This window comes from Odontesthes bonariensis, chromosome 18, assembly GCF_027942865.1.
Source record: "Odontesthes bonariensis isolate fOdoBon6 chromosome 18, fOdoBon6.hap1, whole genome shotgun sequence".
NCBI classification, from domain to species: Eukaryota; Metazoa; Chordata; class Actinopteri; order Atheriniformes; family Atherinopsidae; genus Odontesthes; species Odontesthes bonariensis.
In genome coordinates this window covers 28,150,320-28,175,436 of record NC_134523.1, presented here as the reverse complement: position 1 = coordinate 28,175,436, position 25,117 = coordinate 28,150,320, and the positions used below count along the sequence as shown (strand labels likewise).

Sequence of the window (25,117 nt, the reverse complement as noted above, 5' to 3'; positions counted from 1 at the left end):
ACTGAGAGCTGGAGGGAGCTTTAGTTGAAGTTCCAGTGAAGAAGAAGATGGCGTCTTCAGCTATGAATGAAGTGAAGGCTGTGATATCTAGCTGCTTGGAGGTAAACCGGTTCTTCCGGGAGCCCAAATATAGCGACACGGGGAGAAACCTTTATGATCTTCAAAAGTATTTTTGACATGGTCTGAAAATAGTTCTGCCAGAAGCGAGAAAGTAATGAAGAGTAGAACATGTGTGTTAGATTGCAGGATGAAGCTTGACATTTGTCACAGTTGTCGGCGATATTAGGATAGAATTGTGACAGTAGAGTTTTGGAAAGATGAACTCTGAATAGTACCTTGAGTTGTTTAAGTGTGAGACGATATTTTGAAGAGCACCGTCCCACCAGACATCAAAACGAGCCATTTTTACAGGAAACGTGTGGGACAGTTGGCTGAAACAACAGATAAATATGACACGGCTGCTCAAAGCTGAATGAGTACGAGGACATTTCATCACTAGGCGAGCAGGTCATCTGCAAGCCTCTCATTGGCTGAAAGCCTCTCGTGCATATGTTCATAATCATATTGGCATTATTGAATCATTTGGCACCGGAGGCAGTTTTTGATTTAATTAGTGACCTAGATAAAGTTGAAGTAATTACAGTATGTCATAATCCTGAACAATGGTGCTAACGATGTGCTGTTGGCTGTAATATCCTGCTGTCGGATCAGCTGGCAGCTCTTACTCTGCCTGTCAATAACCAATCAACAGGACCGATCAGCTCTATCGGTGTTTCATATGAAAAATAAACCGCCGTCCAACTCTTTGTTTTACTGTGTCCTCTGAACCTCACCAGAGGCTATGTTATTCTGTTATTGATTTCTTTTGGGGTTTTTTGGTGTTTGCAACAATATGCTGTTACTGACATCGCTGCATACAATGTACTTATCCAGCAGCTGCTCCGTTGTTGTTTCATTTGTCCAATATTTATATTCATTTCAAAGACACGCCTTGAGATTTAGCCAAGAAATAAGACTAAAAGTGTGAGTGTGTTACCTGAGCCTGTTTCCTCTGCTCTCCATCACCCAGTGGGGTCACACGGCACTGAAAGGATCAGATTATTGGCTAAATTACAATCAGATTGAGTTATTAAGTGCATGTAGACACCTTAATCTGACTAAGAATTGGATCGGATTAAGACCCCGAGATAACTGGGTTGAAAGTCACTCTAAACCTGCTTGTAGACGCTGAAGCACGTGGTGAATTAGACTTTGCGTTCTGCGCATGCTCCAGATTTTTTTCCCGGGGTCGTGACCCGGAAGTCAAAGGAGACGATATTCCTGTTGTTGTCGCCGTCAGAAAGAATGAAACAACGCGATGGAGAATGCTCCGTTGGGCATCGCGTTCGTGCAACAAGCAGCTCATCACAGACCAAATGTAGAGGGGCGTAGCTTCATCTTGCTCTGCGTTCTCCATCTTTCTCCAATGCCTGAGTTTGTTGTTGTTGTTGGTGGTGAAGAGGTCAACAGGAAGTGGCTCTATTAGCAACAGTTGGAATGGGTACAGCGCCACCTATCATACCGGGGTATGACACGCTTTGTGCCTCTGATCCCATTCATTCACCGCCATATATCCAAGGAGAATTACCCTTGCTCAACTCAGTCTGATTGTAATTTAGCCAATTATCCAATCCTTTCAGTGCCATGTGACCCCACTGAGTGTGGGAACATGGCCAGAGAAGGCCCAAGGTCTCTGGTACTTAAGAAATAAGGCTTTATAAATGTGTGTGTGTTACCTGAGCCTGTTTCCTCTGCTCTCCATCAGTGTGGGAACATGGCCAGAGAAGGCCTGAGGACTTTGGTGGTGGCCAAGAAGTCTCTGTCTGAGGAGCAGTATCAGGACTTTGAGGTATGGATGGACTGTTTGTGCTCTTTTTATTTTCTCTCTGGTCCCTCAGGATCAATAAAAGAAATATCCAAAATGTTTTACAGCTTTCTGTTCCAGCGAATAAATATGGGTTTCTGACCTTGGGGTGACCTTTAACCTTTAACATGCTAACTGAGGCCTGCGGAGTCTGAGATGTAGCTCTTGGGTTTCTGACCTTGGGGTGACCTTTAACCTTTAACATGCTAACTGAGGCCTGCAGAGTCTGAGATGTAGCTCTTGGGTTTCTGACCTTGGGGTGACCTTGCTAGGCCTTTGTTTTTACATCATCATCTCGCCCTTTCTCCTCCGTCTTTGTGCAGAATCGCTACAACCAGGCCAAGCTGAGTATCCACGACCGGGCGTTGAAGGTGGCAGCAGTGATGGAGAGTCTTGAGAGGGAGATGGAGCTTCTGTGTCTGACCGGTGTGGAGGACCAGCTCCAAGCCGACGTCAGGCCCACGCTGGAGCTTCTGAGGAACGCTGGCATTAAGGTGGCTGAGAACCTTTCACCAGCCCGATGGGCTCAGCTCATCTTTTTTTTTTAATTAACTTGTAATTATCTGTTTTTTTTATCCTGTTTTCCCTCTTAGATCTGGATGTTGACTGGCGACAAGCTTGAGACGGCCACATGCATCGCGAAAAGCTCCCACTTGGTCTCCAGGAACCAGGACATCCACGTCTTCAAACCGGTGCGCTGGCTGAGCCGCTGTTAGCATAATGCACACACTTAAAGGGACAGTTCGCCTCTTTTGACATGAAGCTGTATGACATCCCATATCAGCAATATAATTTCTGAACATTTTCTTACCCCCTGCTGCGCCCTGTGAGCAGAGTTCCAGCCTCGTTTTGGTGTTGATGAAGGTAGTCCGGCTAGTTGGCTGGGGTTTAAAAGATAAAGCGTTTTGCTTCTCAAAACAATATGCGTTCAACAGAGTAATACATTTGCATCACAAAATCGTTCTCCAGGAAAAAGTCAGACCTCACAATCTCTTGGCGCTGTGTCGCGGCCTTCTAAGTTTCCAAACTACATTTTCTAAGAAATGCCGTGGGGGGCAACAGGTGGTTTGATTTTTTTTTGAAAAATATGAACAAAACAATAACTAAAAATTGATCAAAAACTCATTTTACCAAAACCTCCCGTCTTCACAGCGGACATCTGACCAACAAAAAGCTCCTCCAACACGCCCCCCCGGTGTGTTCTTAATCTCTCTGATTAATGGGAGGGTCTGAAAGTTACCAAAATAATCTAAACAACTTCAAATATAAATATTAATTAAAGATTTTGATTCCAAACTAACTAAAGTATATTCTAACTGCCCAAAGAAAACTAAATTGATAGAACTTATGATTTACAAACAGAAATGGCCACAATGCACTATTTTCTCTCCCTTCGTATCACTGCCTGCTGCCGCCTGCCGACAGCCGCGCCTGTTACGGTGTTTGCTGCTCGGAAGCAGGGGAGTGCTCGGTCTGCGCTTCGGTCTGCACAGTTTACACAGCAGGCAGTGATACGCAGGGAGAGAAAATAGGGCCAAGCGATTGTGAGGTCTGACTTTTTCCTGGAGAACGATTTTGTGATGCAAATGTATTACTCTGTTGAACGCATATTGGGGTTTTTTTTAAACTTTATTTTTATAGAAAGAAACATCATACAATATACAGAAAAACATAGAACAAACAGTTGGTCACCTACACATTCATACAGACATTTAGCTGATGATACAAGTCGGTTCATACAGTAATGGCTCAGTGAGCATCTCTCGTGGCCACAAACACAATCCATTTTTCCCAGTATTGCGATTACTTATCGCTCCGTAGACTTAGCGAAAAGGTCATCCTTTCCATATTTAGAATATTTGTCATAACATCTATCCAGTCTGTCTCTGTTGGGGGTGAAGCCTGCAGCCATTTCCGGGTTACAGCTTTCTTGCTGGCTGCTAATAATATTTTTAAAAGATATTTGTCGAATGCTTTATTTTTTAAACCCCAGCCAACTAGCCGGACTACCTTCAGCAACGCCAAAACGAGGCTGGAACTCGGCTCACAGGACGCAGCAGGGGGTAAGAACATGTTCATAAATAATGTTACTGATATGGGATTTCATACAGCTTCATGTCAAAAGAGGCGAACTATCCCTTTAAGGGAAGATAACATGCAGACTGAGCGTTCTCGTGGCTAATTGTGTTTTGTGGCTCTCGAGCAGGTCTCAAACCGAGGAGAGGCCCATCTGGAGCTCAACGCCTTCAGAAGGAAGCATGACTGCGCTCTGGTCATCTCCGGAGACTCCTTAGAGGTACTCCAACACAAGGACATCTTCTTTCACAGCAGATGATGCTGAGGATGCAGCAGACCGGAGAAAAAGAGCAGAAAGTGCTCCTCTGCCAAAGCAAATGTTCTCACGGGGGCTTGAGAGTTGGGATGAAATCACAACAAAAACTGGAACTGTTTGGCAGAAACTTGCGAAGCAGGAAAATGGCTGTTTTTTGGTGTGAAACGCGTCCGGTAACTTCTGCTTCTTTGTGGTGAATCAGGTGTGTTTGAGGTACTACGAGCACGAGTTTGTGGAGCTGGCGTGTCAGTGCCCGGCGGTGGTCTGCTGTCGCTGCTCGCCAACGCAGAAGGCCCAGATCGTCACGCTCCTGCAGCAGCACACGGCCAACAGAACCTGCGCCATCGGTGAGTGTCGACAGACGGCGAGCGGCAGGCTCACAGGCCTGGAGGGCCGCTGGCCGCCGTCCACCGACAGCCTGGGAAAACCTGTCAGCGGGAGGGGTGTCTGCGTGCATTCAGGGAGGAAACATGAGAGCACGTGTAAAACGGCACCTCTGACAAACTGATTAAATAAGCAGTTTGCTTTCAGACATCTCGCATGTTTGACTGCGGTTATTTGATGCAGAATAAATGTATTCTGTGTCACTTTGGATGTTTATTCATTTAACTGGAGGATCACTTCCTGCATGCGTCCACAAGATGGTGGTAAAACCTCCCTGGGATGCACACGACGTGGTCGCTTTAACGCGTCTCTGTGTGGTTACAGGTGACGGGGGAAATGACGTCAGCATGATCCAGGCAGCAGACTGTGGAATCGGGATCGAAGGAAAGGTAAAAACCCTCGATAAATGATGTCTGAGTCAAAAACTCTTTAGTTCCTCAGGCCAACAACAGCTCTCAGGGATGGCACTTCTGAATTTCACGGGTCACTTTATATTTTCAAACTGTTTTTTAGATTGTTTTTTACATTTTTAAATTGTTTTTTAGATTTTTAAACTGTTTCTAAAGTGTTGTATAAACATTTTTATTGCTTTATTATGTCTGCTACTGGATACTTGAATTTCCTTGGGGATCAATAAAGTATCTATCTATCTATCTATCTATCTATCTATCTGTCTGTCTGTCTGTCTGTCTGTCTGTCTATCTATCTATCTATCTATCTATCTATCTATCTATCTATCTATCTATCTATCTATCTATCTATCTATCTATCTATCTATCTATCTATCTGTCTGTCTGTCTGTCTGTCTGTCTGTCTGTCTGTCTGTCTGTCTGTCTATCCCTATATTCATCTATCTATCTAGCTTTCTTTTTGTCTTTCTTTCTATATATCCTTTTTGTCTTTCTTTCCATCTATCTATCTATCTGTCTATCTGTCTATCTATCTATCTATCTATCTATCTATCTATCTATCTATCTGTCTATCTTTCTATCCCTATATTCATCTATCTATCTATCTAGCTTTCTTTTTTTCTTTCTTTCTATATATCCCTTTTTGTCTTTCTATCTATCTATCCCTCTATATATCTATCTATCTTTTTTTTGTCTTTCTATCTATCTATCTATCCCTCCTTCTATATATATATCTATCTTTCTTTTTGTCTTTCTTTCTTTCTATCCCTCTATCTATAAATAAACTTTAATAAACTGGATTTTAACCTAAACCTGTTCAGAAGCCGTTTGTTTGAGCTGTAAAGCGAACACACGTCCAGTTCCCAGAGAGCTGTGACCACCGCGGTCAGATCACCGTATCTGCACTGATGCTGTTTTCTGATGTGGCGTCCTCGCTGCGTCCTGTCCAACAGGAGGGGAAGCAGGCGTCGCTGGCTGCAGACTTCTCCATCACTCAGTTTAAGCACATCGGCCGCCTGCTCATGGTTCACGGGCGGAACAGCTACAAGCGCTCTGCGGCGCTCGGCCAGTTCGTCATGCACAGAGGCATGATCATCTCCACCATGCAGGTACACAGCGTACACAGCGTCCCGCTGTGAGTCTTGTTTGTTACACATCTTTTACCTTTTTAAAGTTGTGTTGTTGCAGAATACAGAATAAAACTCGGACTGTGTTCCTGAACTTTCAGGCTGTTTTCTCCTCCGTGTTCTACTTCGCCTCGGTCCCCCTGTACCAGGGTTTCCTCATGGTCGGGTACGTAAACCGCTGGTTTTTATCAGAGTAATGTTGTTGTTACCTTTAGACCCAATCTGAATGTTCATTAAAGGGACAGTTTGCCTCTTTTGACATGAAGCTGTATGACATCCCATATCAGCAACATCATTTATGAACATTTTCTTACCCCCTGCTGCGTCCTGTGAGCCGAGTTCCAGCCTCGTTTTGGTGTTGATGAAGGTAGTCCGGCTAGTTGGCTGGGGTTTAAAAAATAAAGCGTTTTGCTTCTCAAAACAATATGCGTTCAAAAGAGTAATACATTTGCGTCACAAAATGGTTCTCCAGGAAAAAGTCAGACCTCACAATCGCTTGGCCCTATTTTCTTTCCGGCTTGCGCCATGTATAAAATATATTTTATAAAAATACTATATTTTTATGATATTTTTATGAAATATTATATTATTTCAATATATTAAAATATAATATTTTAAAATATATTTTATAAAATATTATATATTTTTTATATTTTATAAAGTATTATATTATTTTAATATATCAAAATTATTTAAAAATATTTATTTTAATAAAATATCATCATGATAATTATTATTTTATTAAATAATAATTTAATATTATTTATTAAATTAGAATAAATAATAATAAATAAACAATAAATAATTTATAAGATAATAAATTAAATTCGTATCATTGCCTGCTGTGTAGACTGTGCAGACCGAGCAGCAAACATCGTCACAGGCGCGGCTGTCGGCAGGCGGCAGCAGGCAGTGATACGAAGGGAGAGAAAATAGGACCAAGCGATTATGAGGTCAGACTTTTTCCTGGAGAACGATTTTGTGATGCAAATGTATTACTCTGTTGAACGCATATTGTTTTGAGAAGCAAAACGCTTTATTTTTTAAACCCCAGCCAACTAGCCGGACTACCTTCATCAACACCAAAACGAGGCTGGAACTCTGCTCACAGGACGCAGCAGGGGGTAAGAAAATGTTCATAAATGATGTTGCTGATATGGGATGTCATACAGCTTCATGTCAAAAGAGGCGAACTATCCCTTTAAGTGCTGTTTACTTTAGGGAGATTTGATGGCCTTTCCTCTCTAATGGCACACTGACAGATATTTTCTCCTTTTCTGTTTTCTTCATACAAATAACTGCTGTTATCATATTTTTCTGTTATTTTTTAATAATTCATCTAACTCTAATTCATCTGTGCACAGATGATTGTAACAGTTATGCCACAGAAATTATGCTAATGCTAATTGTGGAAGGGAAGACGGCTCTGAAGAGTAAAGTTCAAGCAGCTGTAGACCCACCAAAGGAAGAAAACTTCCTTTAAAGGTTCCTGTGATGAGAACCGAAAAGGTTCCTGCTTTCCAAAAGCACATTCTGTGGTTGTTTAGGTGGATTTTAACCAAATAAAATCAGCTCAGCGGCATCAGAGCATCACTGGCTTCATTAACTGGTTCCTCTGTTTGCAGGTACGCCACCATCTACACCATGTTTCCTGTGTTTTCTTTAGTTCTGGACCAAGATGTGAAGCCAGAGATGGCCCTGCTCTACCCGGAGCTTTATAAAGACCTCACCAAGGTTCGGTGCTCCTTTTAACACTGGAAAAAATCAAAGTCTTACCAAGTATATTTATCTTATTTCTAGTTAAAATATCTCATTACACTTAATATAAGACACAACTGCCTAACAAGTTCTATTTCAGCCAGATATAGGGACTTGTTTGAAGACAATCCATCTGGAATATCTTGTTAAATGAAAAAGTCTTGAAAACAAATTGTTTTGAGTCATATTTCACATGAAACAAGCTTTTTTATATATATTTGAAGAGGTTTTTAAGCTAATTTCAAGATCACTCTTATCACAAAAGTCCCAAATATCACATCTTATTTCAAGAAATTTTGACAAGCTGATTTTCACTAGTTCCATTGGCAGATTTTTTTGCTTATTTCAAGCAGAAACGTCTTTTATTTGTTGTTTTTTTTACTTATTTTTGGAGGGGCATTTTTTTCCAGTGAAGCTAAGGCCTTCATGCTGTTTTTACAGTATGTTGCACTCACGGATGATGTTTCTCCTTTTCAGGGCCGCTCGCTGTCTTTCAAGACTTTCCTGATTTGGGTTTTGATCAGCATCTATCAAGGTACGGCGGCCGATTTTTCCTCTGAACCCGTCTGAGATGGTCAACTGTCAAAGCCGCTCTCGAACCTTCATTTCATCATTTGTGCTCTGTGTAACGCCACGTTCCCGGGGCCCCTTAAATTCTCAGACAGTCCCGTTTCTCAGTATCTTGGGTTTCCACTTTTACATGCAGCCTTTTGTCTGTCCAGTAAATCGATATTTCTGTAATCGCTAAGCCATGCAGCGTGTGAGAAAGATCCATGTTTCTGCTCAAGCGTGACTTCCTGACAGCCCCGGCTTTTTAATTAAAAGCCAGAAGGAGGTCTGCGGGGGAAAGAAGAAGAAGAAGAAGAAGAAGAAGAAACATTAAGACGATATGGGAGGAAAAATTTAGGCTTTATTTATTACAGACTTTGAGTCGCTGGAATTTCTCTGGATGAAGACTGTATGAAGAAGCAATTATGTGATCGGTTATAGGCTATTAAGCTCAATTTATGTGGTGTTATGATAAAACAGAAGGCTATCAAGATACAGTAGGCGCCCAAAGATGAGTGAGTCTGGATACGGAGGATACTAGAAGACTTTGTCCGTCTTTTAAACCTCATAAATAGTGACTGAATTGGTCCTTATCTCCAGACACATCCTCCTTAATCAGTGTGCCTACCAGGCTGAACTAGCCTGAGCAGCAGGGCCAGGTTATACTTTAAAAAGTACTTAATGGGAATTATTTCTGCCTGCTTTGGTGCACGACTGTAACTGCGTGGATGAGTGGAGATAAAACGCTTTGAATGATGCCTCTGAGTTAGGCTCCCTGTGTGAAAAGAAGCAGCAACAATGTCAAATCAAATCAAATTTATTTGTAGCACATTTCATGTACAAACAATTCAAAGTGCTTCACATAAAATAAAAGCATTGCAGCAGGGAGAAGGAAGAAGCATTAAAAATACATAAAATAATATAAAGAGAAACAAATAAAATAATTTAAATGATTAAAAACAAGCAACAGTCCAGATAAGTTCAGAGATATCGTGCAGATTTCATGCATAGACACATGAGAAAAGAAATGTTTTTAACCTGGATTTAAAAATGTCTCCATTTGGTGAAAGTTTGATCTCCACTGGCAGTTTGTTCCACTTGTTTGCAGCATAACAGCTAAATGCTGCTTCTCCATGTTTAGTCTGGACTCTGGACTGGACCAGCTGACCTGAGTCCTTGGATCTCAGAGCTCTGCTGGCTTTATATTCTCTGAACAGATCACAGATTGTAAACCATCAGCAGGCTTTTAAAATCTATTCTGTGACTGATGTGTTGAGAAAGATCCTGCGGAGCAGAAAAGTTGTTCTGTAAGAATGAAGAAATCATGAAATCGTGTTGGATGTGCTGGGATATGAATCTGTGTGCATGGACCGATAGGGTAGACCCATGACATTAGTGACAGAATGAACCAAAGATATTTAATGCTGTTGTTCTCATCAGCTTAATTTAATTTGCCCCAGTTTGCAACCAATTATAATTCTTGAGGTCTTCCAAATTTTAAAACCTTGCACAGCACAGAATCGGCTATTTTAAGAGTTTTCAATGATATTATTTTAGCTACTGACTGTGGTGACTGTGCCATTCTGGTGCTTTTAGATTTAACTGCTACATGAACTTTTAGTTTCCCGTTTGAAACAGTGGGTGGGCATCAGTGGTGTAGCACTGGAGTGGTTCAGGTTCTGTGTCAGCATTGGTGACTCTGTGTCCTCCTCTGCTCATCTCTCATGTGGGGTCCCCCAGGGCTCAGTTTTAGGCCCTCTTCTCTTATCTCTTTACCTGCTACCACTTGGTTCCATACTAAGAAAGCGTGGTATCTACTTCCACTGATATGCGGATGACAGCCAGATTTATGTCCCACTGAAAAAGAAAGACGCTTATTCTGTGAAACCACTATTGAATAAAATTGGAATTGGATGTGGTTCTATCATGTCATTTTGTCTCCTTTTTGTCGCCATCAGGAGGCATCCTGATGTACGGTGCGCTGGTGCTCTTTGAGTCGGAGTTCGTGCACGTGGTGGCCATCTCCTTCACGGCACTCATCCTGACGGAGCTGCTGATGGTGGCGCTGACCGTCCGGACGTGGCATTGGCTCATGGTGGTGGCGGAGTTCTTCAGCCTGGGATGCTACCTCGCCTCGCTCGCCTTCCTCAACGAGTATTTTGGTAGGCGTCGTGCTTTTATCTTTACTTCCTGTGGTGGATTGAAGGCTATCCAAACTGCTTAATGTAAAGGAAGTTAAGTTGGGCTGTGTTCGAAACCGCATACTGCATACTTACATAATGCATACTGCATACTACATACTGCATACTCATCAATCAGACAGTATGCAGAGCGTTAACCCACAATGCATTTCGCTCCTGCCCGAGCCGAAATCAGCCGGCCTGAAGCTGATTTCGCTTAAGCTCTAAACTCTGTAAACTTTAGCAACATTTGAAACATTTTCAGGCGAGAAAGTAGTCGTTTAGATCCCCAACGTGTTGAAAACCTGACACAGTACCGGCTATTTACAATTTTGTTCCCACGAATTCGGTGCTACTAAAGCTAGCATCAGTGAGCAACGCACTTTTAGGTAGGAACTGCAGGAATAAAAAAAATTAAAAAACACTACAGCACACTGAAAGAGTCGGAACTGTACGGATAGAATCTGGTGTGAGTTTTTCTGAGTTTCTTTGCTAGAATAAATGTCTGCTGTTGAGCAAGTGACAAACCCATTCGTGGGTAAAACCCGTTGTCTAGTAGCCTCGATTGGGCCATCAGAAATCAATCAGAGTAATCAGGGGCTGTCACTCCCCTTTCTGAAACCACTTCCTGGTTAACTCTTGGCCGCTCATGTTAACGCTCATGTTGCCGCTCATGTTGTTGCTCATACTAACGCTCATGTTGTTGTTAATGATGTCGCTCAGCCTCGGTTGGGCCATCAGGACTCAATCACTCCCCTCTCTGAAACCACTTCCTGGTTATTTCTCGGCCGCTCATTCTGCCGCTCATGCTAACTCTCATGCTGCCACTGTCATTCTGCCGCTGACTGCTGAACTCGTCCGTCATCCTCTCCAGTTGTGGCTCCACTTTGACGCCTGTTTTTTTCCTTTTCTTCCAGACTTCTCCTACATCACGACTTGGCCTTTCCTCTGGAAAGTTTCCGCCATCACACTCGTCAGCTGTCTTCCTCTCTACATAATCAAATACCTGAAGCGCAAGTTTTCACCACCGAGCTACTCCAAACTGTCCTCATGAGCCAGGCTGTGGTTGGCTTTGCGACTCCGTGCTTCTATGATTCTTTCTGTTTCTCTCTCGCTGATGGTCGGTGACGGGACGGCGGACCTGTGCAGACCGAGGAACCGCCGGGACAATCAAAGCTCTTTGGGTTTGTGTCGCTGGAACTTGGGTTTACTTGAAAAAACTGTCGGAGGACGGAAAACGTCCCTCAGAAGAAGCGACTCTCCGTCGAAGGCCTGAAACAATTGACCCCGTTTTCTCCGTAAAGGGTCAATCCGCCTTCTTTCGTTTCAAAGCATCAAACCAATCTGCTCCAAGTGTTATTTTATACAGTTTGGAACGCGTCACTTTCAATGTTTAGGTTTTTATACGTGATGTTTTTTAAGTGTTACTTTTTATTAAGGGTATTTATGGGCCGAACAACTTACTTTGAGGTTAATCCTGTGGGTTTCTGTAAATAAAGCCTTACCATGCAGCTCTGATTGATACCACTGTCAACGTGCACCTCGCCGTGTTTAACCAAAAACATCTACCATGACATTCACAGGAAGATGCTGTTAAATGTCCCTAACGTTTCAATACAAAATACATAAATCAGGACTGCTTGGAAGTGTTAAATGTTTTCATCTTTGGCCTTGAGTAAGACTAATTCTGCATGTCTGTCAGCAGCTTTGTGCCTAAACATCACGTCTGCTGGACTTGAATCCTGCTGCTTTCGTTTGAAAAACATGTTTCTGATGGAAAAACTACTTAAAAAGTCACATTTCAGGGGCTGAGACGCTGCTGGCAGAGTGCGACTCTGGCTGCCCTGGAGCTCTTTTTAAGGAGGAATGAGTTTTATCATTCACTTCATTACAGTAAGTGTTGGGAAACGATAACGGAGGGTTGAACTGAACCCTGAAATGTACAGATGAGGATGTAGTTTAGCTGGGATTTTTAGCCTGATGGTCCTAAAATGAGTTTTATTCTGTAATATTCTCTGTTTAAAGACCAAAAAGGACAAAGTGGATGTAGTTTATTTTTTTATTTTTTTTTAGGGGAGAGCTGGTGACACTAATGCAAATTGGTTTAAATTTGTGATTTTTTTTTTTTTTTTTTTTTTTTTTTTTCCCCATTCTTAAAAAGTTGATTCCTGTGTTTTCTGTCCTGTTGTTGTTGTTGCTTTAACGTCTTACACTGAAGTTTCGAACAGGAACTGTTATTTATAGAACTGTTGATGCTCAATAAAAAAAGAAACTGATGAAAAGTTCCCATTTTGTGTTTAAGGTTGAATTAAATGTGAAATCTACGATGTCCACTAGGTGGAGACACAGAATAGCAGGTGGAGGCTCAAAGCAAAGGATGGTTTCTACATTTATTCTGCTCTGTCGCCACCCTGAACCGGAGAAGTTTGGGTTAATGTGCAAATTCTTACGTTTTCCTTGACTTTCTTTTGCAGTTTTCCCCCCAAACGTTTCCAGAAACTCTAACTTTGTCAAAGCTTCACAAATCTCCGGCTGAATGAAGCTGATTCCTTCCACCAAAACACCAAGACTTCTGCATGTTCTGGCTTCGTGAAATCAAGTTTAAACACATTTATGTTACAGCAAAACCGTATGTGGTTTATATTTCATATGTGAGAAACCAAAATCTGTTGCTGCGAGGCAAAGAGACGTGAAGCATCACTCAGCATCCGGCCTGGTTGTCCTCATCCTGCAGAGTTCCCCCCCCCCGGGTCACGCAGCTGTCTGCAGATGTGTCATCACACGCCTCCTCCGTTGTCCGGAGTCGTGTCACGTAAGTCACCTTTTCATTTTTTTTTTTTTAAACATATTTTTATTCTGATTTTTCATTGATTTAAACATTGACATTTAAACATGAACATTATATCCCCATCTAGCATTAATAATAATAAAAAAAATAAATAAATAAAATAGAATCAAAATAAATAAACAGATAAACATAGAATAAAACAAACAAAATGATACTAATGTAGATAAATAATAATTAATAAAACAAAATTACATTCCAATAGGGTCACAGCAGTGAACAAATTGCAGAACTTGTGCAGTTAATCACAATTCAAGGTTGTGAGTTTCCAGAAATCCATACAAGGTCTCCATAAGTGAGCAAAATTCTTTTTCTTTTTTACAATATGTTATTCTCTCCAAAGCGAGACAGGACATCAGTTCTTTTGTCCACATTCCAATAGAAGGTGATAAGTCACCTTTTCATTAATATTCTGACACGTGAACCATCATGCAGACCATGAACACGGTGGCCTCCCCGCTCTCCATATCAGCTTCTTGGTGATGTTTTCTTCTCTCCTTACTTTTACCGGGTTTTGTTTTGTTCTGTTTTGTTGTTGAATGTGGCGCTAAAGTAACACGTCGCTGTCGCAGACGGCTGCGCCGTATCAGTCCCAATCAAGGTCCCGACTCATGTGGGAATGCAAACTGAAACAGTTCCCCTGAGGAAGGACAGCTATTAGAACGGAATTCGAGGAGGACCGTTCTTAGAACTGCTCTGTCCGAATGCGGCTAAAGACGGTTTCCATTTTTTTTTCCATTGCTGAGTTTCCTTTTGCCTCATTTTCAATTTTGTGACCCGTCTGGTTTAAATGAGCGTGTTGCTGCTTTTAATGTTGTGACAACCCGCTCATTTCTGGAGCTGTGTTGCACAGTTTTTGTCTCTCCATACTTACGAACACGCCCCAAACATGGCTGTGTACTCACCTGAGTGGTCCGTGTTCAAGTTGACGCCAGTACCTCATTTGTTTAAAATGGCTGTTTACCTTTTGACGCTAGAGGCGGACACATGTATTTACAAACCGTCACAAGCGTGCATTCCAGATTGGAACTCTTGTTTTAGGCACAGCGCTGAGGCTGTTCAATCCCTCACCACTGAAACTCCGAAACGGAGGAACCTATCTTGTGTTTCCATATCTGTCGTCTGAATTCTACACTCTCTTGCTGTGGAGCAAAAGAACATTTGTACGGGAGCCTGTACCTCCTTGGAAAGGACACATAAAGATGTTTTTTTTTTTTTTAAGGGCTTGATTGTTCATTTCCTCTTTATGGACACTTGAGCTTTCAAAGCCAGAAAAGTAGAGATGTTGTTGTTGTTGAGTTTTTGTTTTTTCCCTTTAATGTGCTGTTGCTCGAAAAGAAAATATCTGTTTGTCATTTAACCAATTAAGGGTTGACACCTTTGTGTGTCCAGTCCTTATGTGACTGTATCGTATACGAAAGTATTTAAATTAAATGATCCTATTTGTCAGGGGGGATACCTGACTGCCACCCCAGAATTTTTGTTGTATTGTTTTCTCTTTTTTTTATTTATTTTTTTATTAAATACTTTTGAAAACTGTCACAATGTAGCCTGATTTGATAAAGTTTCAAATAAATTTTTGAAATATTTCGTTAATAATAAGCGGCTGGGATGAGAATCAGCACCTCCAAATCTGAGACCATGGTCTTCGGCCGGAAAAGGGTGGAATGCTCTCTCCGGGTCGGGAATGAGATTCTTCCCCAAGTGGAGGAGTTCAAGTATCTCGGGGTCTTGTTCACGAGTGAGGGACGAATGGAGCAGGAGATTGACAGGCGGATCGGTGCGGCGTCTGCAGTGATGCGGGCTCTGCACCGGTCTGTCGTGGTGAAGAAGGAGCTGAGCCAGAAGGCGAAGCTCTCGATTTACCAGTCAGTCTATGTTCCTACCCTCACCTATGGTCACGAGCTGTGGGTAGTGACCGAAAGAACGAGATCGCGAATATAAGCGGCCAAAATGAGTTTCCTCCGCAGGGTGTCTGGGCTCTCCCTTAGAGATAGGGTGAGAAGCTCGGTCATCCGGGAGGGGCTCGGAGTAGAACCGCTGCTCCTCCGCATCGAGAGGAGTCAGATGAGGTGGCTCGGGCATCTGGTTAGGATGCCTCCTGGGGCATCTGGTTAGGATGCATCCTGGGGCATCTGGTTAGGACGCCTCCTGGGGCATCCGGTTAGGACGCCTCCTGGGGCATCCGGTTAGGACGCCTCCTGGGGCATCCGGTTAGGATGCCTCCTGGACGCCTCCCTGGTGAGGTGTTCCGGGCCCGTCCCACCGGATGGAGACCCCGGGGGAGACCCCGGGGGAGACCCAGGACACTTTGGAGAGACTGTAGCCCCTTTCACACTGAGGAATAACCCGCGTTTAATTCGCAAATTTAGCGTGTCCGCTGTTCCTTTCACACTGCCGACCCGGGCTGCCGCGTCAACTCGATTCGCCATTCGACCCGCGTCGGACCCTAGTCTTTTTGCCGAGTTTGATGTGAAAGCAATTGACGCGGGATGGATGTGGGCGTGGCGTGACGTGAGGAGTTTAAAAGACAGAATGGACCGCTGATCAGAACAACAGCGACAGGTGAGGACAAGTTTCACTTCAAGTTCTACTCTGCAAGTTCAAGACATTTTGCAAGATGGCCAACTGGGGAGACAAGGAGGTCCGCGAGCTCCTCAGCCTCCGAGCAGAGGACGTTATTTACCGCCACATGTCGGGGACGGTGAAAGATGGCCCTCTGCTGGAAGGGCTGGTGAGAAAGATGGGAGAGCGCGCTTTCCCACGCAGCAAGACGCAGGTGACCAACAAACTGAAAGCCATGAGAAAGAAGTTCCATGCGGTTAATGACCACAACGGCAGGAGTGGCAGAGGGCGATTGGACTGGCCATATTTCGACATGTGCCACGCCATCTGCGGAGGAAGCCACTCTGCCAACCCCATTGCCATTCAGGGCAGCATGGAGCTCGCACCCACTCCACCGTCTCCTGTCCCCAGCACAGCATCTGTCAGCTCCGCCGAGATCGAAGATGCAAACGAAACGGCCACGTTGTAACCATCCACACCCCGTAAAATAACATCTCTATGAACTGCATATACACTTGCGTGACCGAACAAACAGCCAGCAAAAAAAAAAAGTCCTCAAGGTGTCCCGCCATCGTTGGTTTGAAATATTTGATGCAGACAGGTGTATTTAGGCCTACCTCCGACGCATGGGTTGTGCCTACGTCATAGTACACGACCAGCATTTTATGCGTTTCGTGTGACGCTCTGCCACTAGGCAACGCCCCCGGTACTCGGCTCCAGGCGGCACGGATCACCTAATACGCCAAGCTTTCACATTGCTCGACGCTGGCTGAAGTGGCAATTTGGACCCATGATGGTAGCGGATCTCAGTGCCAAAACAGCTTATGTTTCTGGGCTGGCCTGGGAACGCCTCGGGGTCCCCCCAGAAGAGCTGGAGGAAGTGGCCGGGGACAGGGACGTCTGGGTTTCTCTGCTTAGGCTGCTGCCCCCGCGACCCGACCCCCGGAGAGACAGACAGATAGATGGATGATGGATGTATTTCCTTAATAAATATTTCATGAGTAATATAGTTGTCTTTTTCACAATTTATTTGGCATTAGTAAATAATTCTGCACTTTTACAGATATTTTACATGATATGAGTGATAACACGTGTATAAGGGCTATTTGGAACAATAGGTGTGCCTTGAGATTTTTACTTGTCCTTTGGTTTGCCTTGGGCACAAAAAGTTTGGGGACCACTGATCTGGAGCATCCATGTGCCAGGCGCTAACTTCACGACCGCACTCCCTACACAAGTGCAATGAGGGCTCTGGAACAGAGGTATGGGCAGCCAAGTCAGTTGGTCTAAAGTGAACTCAATGTTTTACTAAACTGCACCCCTGTTAGAGCTGGGTCTCCGGTCTGGTCGGGCTTGGTGAGTAATGTAGATTACTCACCAAGCTTCCCCCAAACTGCAGGGATGTGGTGTATGACTTGAACGACTTGAACGTAAATCACGTTTTACAGCCGTCCAGACAAGTCTCCTAAATGCCTTCAGACGAACCACGTCTAGAGAGGGCCACATCCAGAGCTTCTGCGGGGACAAAAGCCTCATCTCCACTGTCAGTACGGTTCGGGTCACTTCGTATCGGTACGGGTCGGGTCGCTTTGGGGTCAGCTTGCGTTCCCACTGTACAAAGGGGACCCTCGGGTGGGTGGAGTGCGTGCCGAAGCGTAAATAGCATCCATAATTTCGGTCCACCTCCAGTGTTTTCGGTCCACGCCGCTCCTGCTGTTGTGGTCCTTGATCCGCCGGTAATCTCTCCGAAGCTTCTTCAGCTTAATGCCACACTAGCTCGCGGTCCGGTTGAAACCACTCTCTCAGCTGGAAAACTTTTTGGTTTGGCACAGCGCCATCAAGCTTTTTTTAATTAATTAATTAATTTATTTATTTAGTCATTTATTATTATTATTATTATTATTATTATTATTAGTTAGTAGTAGTATTTTTATTAGAATTGGTATTATTATTGTTGTTAATATACAATCATTGTAAATATTAATAATTTTTTGAGCTACTTGACTTATTTGAATTTCCCCCATTGGGGGATGAATAAAATATTTTTCTATTCTATTTGATCAAATAAAGAAGTCAAGTTCATTAGTCTGTGTTTAAAACTCACAATTACCACACAGACTGTGACTGAACAACAAAAATAGGTTTTATTAAGTTTTATTTTATTATTTATTATTTTATTATTTATTACTTTTTATTATTTATTGTTTTATAATTTATTATTATATATTTAATGCCAATATTTGTATATGTTTTGTATGGCTCAGGGCTGACATGAACTCCAATCTCTGCTCATGAAACCAGATTTGTTTGTGTGACGGTTCACGCCGATGCGTGCTGACGTATTTCCGGCTTCCGGGTTACAGACCAGTATAAAAATTGCTTGCCGCCATTCGTCTTTCTTTCAACACTGCAATTTGGCTTGGCATCGTAGCGTTGGCCGTGAAATCCAGAAATACTAGTAAGTTCACCTCTGATTCATTAGGCAAATTAAAAAGTGAGGCTCGAGCCTGCAACTCTGTACCTAATGTTTCGTAACATAAAACGGCTGGTTTATCTACTCCCCATTTTTGTTTTTTACAAGTTTGTAACTTTTACGTAGTTTTTTTTTTTTTACCTTAGCAACTTGAAGCTAACGTTGTTAACATCAAGAAAAAAAAGACTACATCTTGAATATCTGACTTTCTAGTCCTACTTTAAATTTATTTTTCTTAAGATGAAATACGTTGTTCTGGAACGTTAAAATCCAACGTTTACTTTTAAAATCAGAAACTAACAGTTTCTCTGACAACAGGTGCGCTCATGCCGACTGATTAAATTAACTTGTGACATGATGAAATACAGTAGAAGCCATTTTCTGGAATTTAATGCCCGCGGTTATAACTTTTGGCTAATATCTTAGCAGTCCTGAAAAGTGTGGTGCACAAGTGCAGACATAACTGTCTTTAAAGTGCACAATTACACCCAGGCTTGTTGAAACGTGTTTTTACTGATTATAAAAAAAAATGTTATATGCCTGGAAGACACATACAGCACTTACACACTTAATGTCTTAATAAAACTTAATGTCTTTATTGGCAAAATCAACATAATTTAGTTTGCTTACTCTTTTTCTCTTTAGTTTAATACGCGACTCAGTGAAGGATAGGGGCACGGACCTATTCTCTAGGGCTAGAACTTGCCAGAATAGTTCTCAGAGGAAAGAGAGCGTAGTTGGACAAAATAAAAGTGGTAGACTAGAGGGAAGTAAGCTCAAGGTTTGTCCTTGTGGCTGTCAGAAAGTAACATCAGTTAGAGGCCTTAAAATGCATCAGGGAAGAAAGAGATGTGTGGTAAAAGAAGGGCAGTGTGGCCGTATCGATCAGTACTTTTTAAAAAGTCAATCGAGTAAGTCGGATGAAGTCCAGCGGCAGGTAGAAAACCACAGTCCGAAGGATATCAATAACACAGCTACGGAGGGGGAGGAGGAGGTTCTAAGAAGGGATGCAGCTGATACTGAGGTGAATAGGCCAGTTAAAGAGAGAAATATGGAGCAGAAAGCTAGAGTTAATTGGCCTAGGGCAAGTAGTAACAAAGAATGGGAGGCAGTCAATAAAGATTTGTCAATAATATTAGGTAGGATAGGAGGAAATGCAAGAGATAGGCTAGAGAAGATGGGAGATATAATTTATTCCTATGGTGTAGAAAGATTTGGGGTGCAAGATAGAAAGAGGGTTGAAAGAGTACATTTAGTTAAGTCTAGACGGCAAAAAGAGATGGAGAAATTGGTTAAGGAAAGAAGGAATTTAAGAAAGCAGTCGAAAAGAGCTACAGAAGAAGAGAGAGAGGGAATTAATGTTTTGCAGGAAGAATTGAGAGGCAGGCTAGCAATACTCAGAAGGGCTGAATGTCTTAGGAAAAGGAGAAAGAAGAAAGAATATGTACGGACTGCATTTTACAGGGACCTGTTCAAGTTTGTTAAAGGATTGTTTAACCAGGAAAAGGGAGGGCAGCTTAAAGCAACAAAGTCAGAGGTGGATGAGTATCTAAGAAATACATTTTCAAATCTTGAGCAGCGTAGAGTAGTAGGCCTTCCACCTGACATGCCACCATTAGGAGAGATAGCTCATGAGATGGATATTAGACCACCTAGGTGGAAGGAGGTTGAGGAGGTAGTCAGGCGTGCAAAGTAAATTAGCATTTACAATGGAGATAATTATTAGAGCTTCCAAGTGGGTTGTAGGTGGAGAGAGACGTCAGGATGGCATGCGTCTTACACCAATTAGAGCCTACATGGATGATATGATGTTAGTGACTACAACAGTGCCATGTATGAAGAGAATACTTGAAAGACTTAATAAAAATCTAAAGTTGGCTGGAATGAAAATCAAACCTACTAAGTCTAGAAGTATCTCAATAAGTAGAGGGAAATTAAGTGCTAGAAAGTTTGTAATAGATGAAGAAAACATTCCAATAATTAGGGAAAAGGCAGTAAAGAGTTTAGGCAGGTGGTATCAGGCAGACATGAATGATGGAGAGCAGGCAGGGCAGTTTGGGAAAGATGTTGCTGAGGGACTGGATAGAATAGATAAATCAGAGCTTCCAGGAAAGTTGATGCTGTAGTTTCTGCAGTTTGGATTGTTTCCTAGGTTGATGTGGCCACTGTCTCTGTATGAGATTCCATTATCTGTTGTTGAAAAAATGGAAAGATAGTTATTTTTTATATTAGGAAGTGGCTAGGTCTTCCTAGATGCTTAAGTACTGTGGCACTGTATGGGAACGGCATACTCCAGCTCCCAGTATCTAGTCTAGTAGAGGAGTTTAAATGTACTAAGGTTAGGACAGAGCTCCTGTTAGCTGGGAGTAAAGATGTGGTAGTTAGTAAGGTGGTTCCAAACCCAACCAAGGGGAGGAAGTGGAAACCAAGAATGACAGCTCAGGAGGCGGAAGCAACTGTTAGACATACAGAGATTGTGGGTAATGTGCAAATAGGCCGGGGAGGCTTGGGGCTTGGCCCTGGCAAACCTGTGTGGAGTAGAGCAGGTCCCAAGGAGAAGATGATAAGGAGGCACGGCAGCTTGGAGGATGCTTGTGATTGGGAGATGCAGGTAGATTTAGGAAATAAGCTTGTTGTTCCCCAGGAGATAGCCTCTACAAATCTAAGGCCTGATATAGTCTTGTGGTCTAGGCGTAGAATGAGAATCTATTTCATAGAGCTGACTGTTCCTTGGGAGGAATTAGTAGCAGAAGCATATGAAAGGAAAAAGCTTTGGTATGTGGAGTTGGGGGCAGAAGCAGAGCAACGAGGATGGAAGGTCAGGATCTGTCCAGTGGAAATAGGATGTAGGGGATTTGTTGCAAAGTCTGTTGTCTCATCGCTGAGGGAGCAGGGTGTAAGTGGACAGAGTGTGAGGAAAATAGTGAAGGAAATGTCAGCTGAGGCAGTAAAGTCCAGTAAGTGGATTTGGATTAGAAGACGTAATAGTAGCTGAGGGCCCAGCAGGGGCAGCACTTAGGGTAAACAGACTCTTGGAAGAAGTAAAGAAGTTCAAGATATTTAAGTGGAGGATGTAGCCCATGTGAGCCTATTGAAACCAGGCGGCCATTTTGGGTGAGTTGGCTTTGAGTGAGTTGTATGACTTTGTTTTTGCTGGCATTTTTAGTGATTATAGGACTGTTTAGGTGAGTTTGTCTGCTGAATCTGGTAGTGTGTCTTGTCCTGCCTCCACCTCTGGCACCCTCTATATTTTCATTACCCCCTACCCGAACCAGGGTTTGAATCCCCACCCCGCTCTGTGACTGGTGTGCAGTTGGTGAGAGGCTGGGGCAGCTTGTGGTTGTGGAAGAAAAGATGGTTGTGGTGGTGTGAGGAGCAGTGATGGCTGGCATTAGGGGGGTGACTCTGGGACGCCAGTGATCACTCTCTAGCCGCCTGGAGGTGTCGTGGGCCCAACTAGATGAAACAATGATGAAAGGAGGTTTCCACCTGATGACCCCAATGACATGTTGGTCAGCAATGCTCACTGATCTATATTATAGGGATTATGGGGAATTATTCACTGAGTCTGGTCCATTTTTTTATTATTTTTTTCTTTAGCACAAGTTTCTTGTGTTTACCTTGAATCATGAAATGTTGCACAAAAATGGAGATTACCAGACAAGACAAGAACTGCTCTACTAGTTCGCTGACCTCACAACCCACACAGTGCATGGATGAGAAATGCTTGGATGCACAAGCCACTGATGTGTAGCTACTAAGTAGCTTTTTTCTTTTTTTTTTCATTTAATAAGTGTTAATTTGATAATCACACAGGTTCTGTACAGTGAAAACCTCAGGCTTCAAAATATTCAAAACCACTAATATATTGATCTATTTCTACAGATGGCTCAGGGCTCCTCCACCTCCACCACCACCTCCACCTCCACCTGCACCAGGCTGCTGGACAGAATGAAGGCTGAGTGTGAGCGTGGCGTCACCTTGGACTTCAGTCTGTTCAAGTATGTGACCAACAACTACATCTACAACAACAACTACTACACGACCACCACCAGTGATTCTCCTGCACACAGGGACTCCATGGAGAACATGAACACTGGCACCTCTCAGGTAAAATTTTATAGCTTTTGTGGTATTTTATCACAATATTTTTGGTTGTTGGAAATAAGTGTCAAATGAAATTCTCCCTGTCCAGGCGGGTGTTGGTGAGTTCAAGGCTGGAATCTCCAAGAGTGGAAAGAAAGCGGAGCGCACCCTGCCTGCGCCCACCTCTGGAGGAAAGAAGTTCATCGTCCGTTGCCTTAGGAAGGCAATTACTTTCTTCGAGAAATGAAAAATATTAGGGCTAATTATTTAACGCCGATAAATATTTTGGCGCGCATTGACGCAGGTTTTATTATTTTTATTTATTTTTAAAAAATATATATATATTTTTTTTTTATTTCTTTTTTAATGTCAATTTGATAGTGTTTCTGGGAAACTGGAAATGCAATGCTGTTTACTACATGTTGTAAATTGAGCGAATCGAATAAAATTTCCACTTTGAATTCTATGTTTCTTTGTTCTTTGTAATGAAGGTCTACGGAAGCCCAGAGCAGACGTGGTACGTATAAACTTTTTTCTGATCGTTGTCTCTAGATAACGACATAATTATCACGTTATATCGAGAAAACCATCAAAAAGAAGTTTATACGTAGCACGTCCGCTCTGGGCTTCCGTACATGTAGCATAATATCTGCTCTATGACAGATTGTGTACAGTGAGGTAAGAAAAGATTGATGTTTTATTGGAAATGGAGATGTTTTCATGGCCCCCTCTTCAGCTGGACCTTCCCAGCAGGGAGATATTGTCCCTTTTCTGGACAAAGAGTTGTTCAAAGAGCCTCCAGGCTTTACAGACCGGATCCAGCAGAAGATGCCCCAGTGTGCCAGAAGAGTTGCAAGATTCTAGAAGCTACAGGATAAATGTGTCTCAGTTTGATCCATGTTCTAATACCCAGAATTGATGACCTGCTGGAGAAGGTGGGAAGAGCAAAGTACATCACTACCTTGGATCTGTCTCAGGGCTACTGGCACCAGGGGCCCAGAGTTGGCTGCTTTTAAGGCACCATTTGGTATGTACCAGTTTAAAGTGATGCCGTTTGGTCTCCAGGGGGCAGCAGCTACCTTTCACAGACTTATGAATCATGTTTTCGGCAGCCTACTTGGGTGATGTAGTGATGGACTGAACTCCTCTCTGTGTAGGTGGGTCCACAGCTTCCTAACCGGCAGACAACAGGTGGTACACCTGGGATCCCATAACTCATCCCCCCTCATCCATCGTGGGGTTTATCTCCCATAATAAGGAGGAGGCCTACAGGATGGAGGTCATCCACCTGGAGAGCTGGTGCCGGGAGAAAAACGCCAGCAGAACTAAGGAGCTGATTGTGGACGACAGAAGGAAGCAGCAGTGAGACATCCGTTCACTCTGAGGTGGAGGGGGTGCACAGCTTCAAATACCTTGGTGTGACCATCACACAGGAGCTGTCCTGGTCACTGCACGTTAACAGGACCTTTTAAAAAGGCCAGACAGCATCTGTTCCACCTCAGACTTCAGGCTCCCCCTCAGGGTGCTCAGGAACTTTTACACCTGCACCATTAAGAGCATCTTGGAAATAGAAATAGAATAGAAAAATACTTTATTCATCCCCCAATGGGGGAAATTCAAATTAGTCAAGTAGCTCAAAAAAATTATTAATATTTACAATGATTGTATATTAACAACAACAATAATAATACCAATTCTAATAAAAAATACTACTACTAACTAATAATAATAATAATAAATGACTAAATAATTATTATTTTTTTTAAATAAATAATAAAAAAAAGTGGGATGGGCAGCTGCAAAAAACAGGACCTCTTGGCCGGTAGGAAAGTCGGAACAACCCGACCTGCAACACATTTATGTTAAACGATGCAGGTCGAGATCCTCAGGCAGCCCCACCACCCCGGACCCTCACTCCTCTCCCTGCTGCCTTCAGGCCGTCGGTTCTGCAGCCTGAGAACCAGCCCTGAGAGGATGAGGAAAAGCTTCTTTCCCCAGGCCATCTGTCTGCTGAACACTAAACGTTAAACTGGACTCCACTTCTATCTGTTAATACTGTTAATACTGTATATTTCAGATACCTTATACATTATCTTTTATTCTTATTTTATATTTTTTATTCATTTATATACATATTTCATATATAATTGTAATTCTCTTTTTATTGGTAGCAGGACAAGGAAGAATTTCACTGCACATTGTACTGTGTATGATAGTGTATGTGACAAATAAAACTTTCTTGAATCTTGATATTGTATTGGGGCGGACTGGGGAGAAAAAGTGGCCTCGAAAACCATCGGTAAAATAACTCGTTATCTCGAGAAAACCATAAAAAAAAGTTTGTACGTACCACGTCCGCTCCGGGCATCCGTACATAGAAGCAGTTTAGCATCAGATCTTATGGGAACTTTAACAGATTTCTCACAGAAAAGATGTGCTGCTGTGTAATCAAAGGGCACCATTCAGAAAGTAATGTGTTATCAATTTCTCCCCACAGAGCAGGAA

At 42.8% G+C, this 25,117-nt stretch overlaps 2 protein-coding genes across 2 annotated transcripts in view; both read left to right on the top strand.

Moving 5' to 3' along the window:
• The window catches only part of atp9b (ATPase phospholipid transporting 9B), a 69,752-nt gene extending 56,838 nt beyond the window's left edge, over positions 1 to 12,914 (top strand). The window contains exons 18-29 of the mRNA XM_075450489.1: positions 1,805 to 1,888; positions 2,227 to 2,397; positions 2,497 to 2,595; positions 4,110 to 4,199; positions 4,438 to 4,582; positions 4,944 to 5,008; positions 5,983 to 6,138; positions 6,258 to 6,322; positions 7,782 to 7,890; positions 8,392 to 8,449; positions 10,422 to 10,625; positions 11,561 to 12,914. Coding sequence (XP_075306604.1) covers positions 1,805 to 1,888; positions 2,227 to 2,397; positions 2,497 to 2,595; positions 4,110 to 4,199; positions 4,438 to 4,582; positions 4,944 to 5,008; positions 5,983 to 6,138; positions 6,258 to 6,322; positions 7,782 to 7,890; positions 8,392 to 8,449; positions 10,422 to 10,625; positions 11,561 to 11,697 — 1,383 coding nt within the window. The 3' untranslated portion in view covers positions 11,698 to 12,914. The remainder of the gene's footprint in view (positions 1 to 1,804; positions 1,889 to 2,226; positions 2,398 to 2,496; positions 2,596 to 4,109; positions 4,200 to 4,437; positions 4,583 to 4,943; positions 5,009 to 5,982; positions 6,139 to 6,257; positions 6,323 to 7,781; positions 7,891 to 8,391; positions 8,450 to 10,421; positions 10,626 to 11,560) is intronic.
• A 9,532-nt stretch (positions 12,915 to 22,446) lies between these two features.
• On the top strand, positions 22,447 to 22,911 carry LOC142368136 (elongation factor 1-alpha 1-like). The gene is made up of 2 exons (XM_075450210.1): positions 22,447 to 22,636; positions 22,722 to 22,911. The coding sequence occupies exons 1-2, from the start codon at positions 22,478 to 22,480 to the stop codon at positions 22,857 to 22,859; spliced, it is 297 nt and encodes a 98-aa protein (XP_075306325.1). The 5' UTR covers positions 22,447 to 22,477; the 3' UTR covers positions 22,860 to 22,911.
• The last annotated feature ends 2,206 nt before the right edge of the window (positions 22,912 to 25,117 follow it).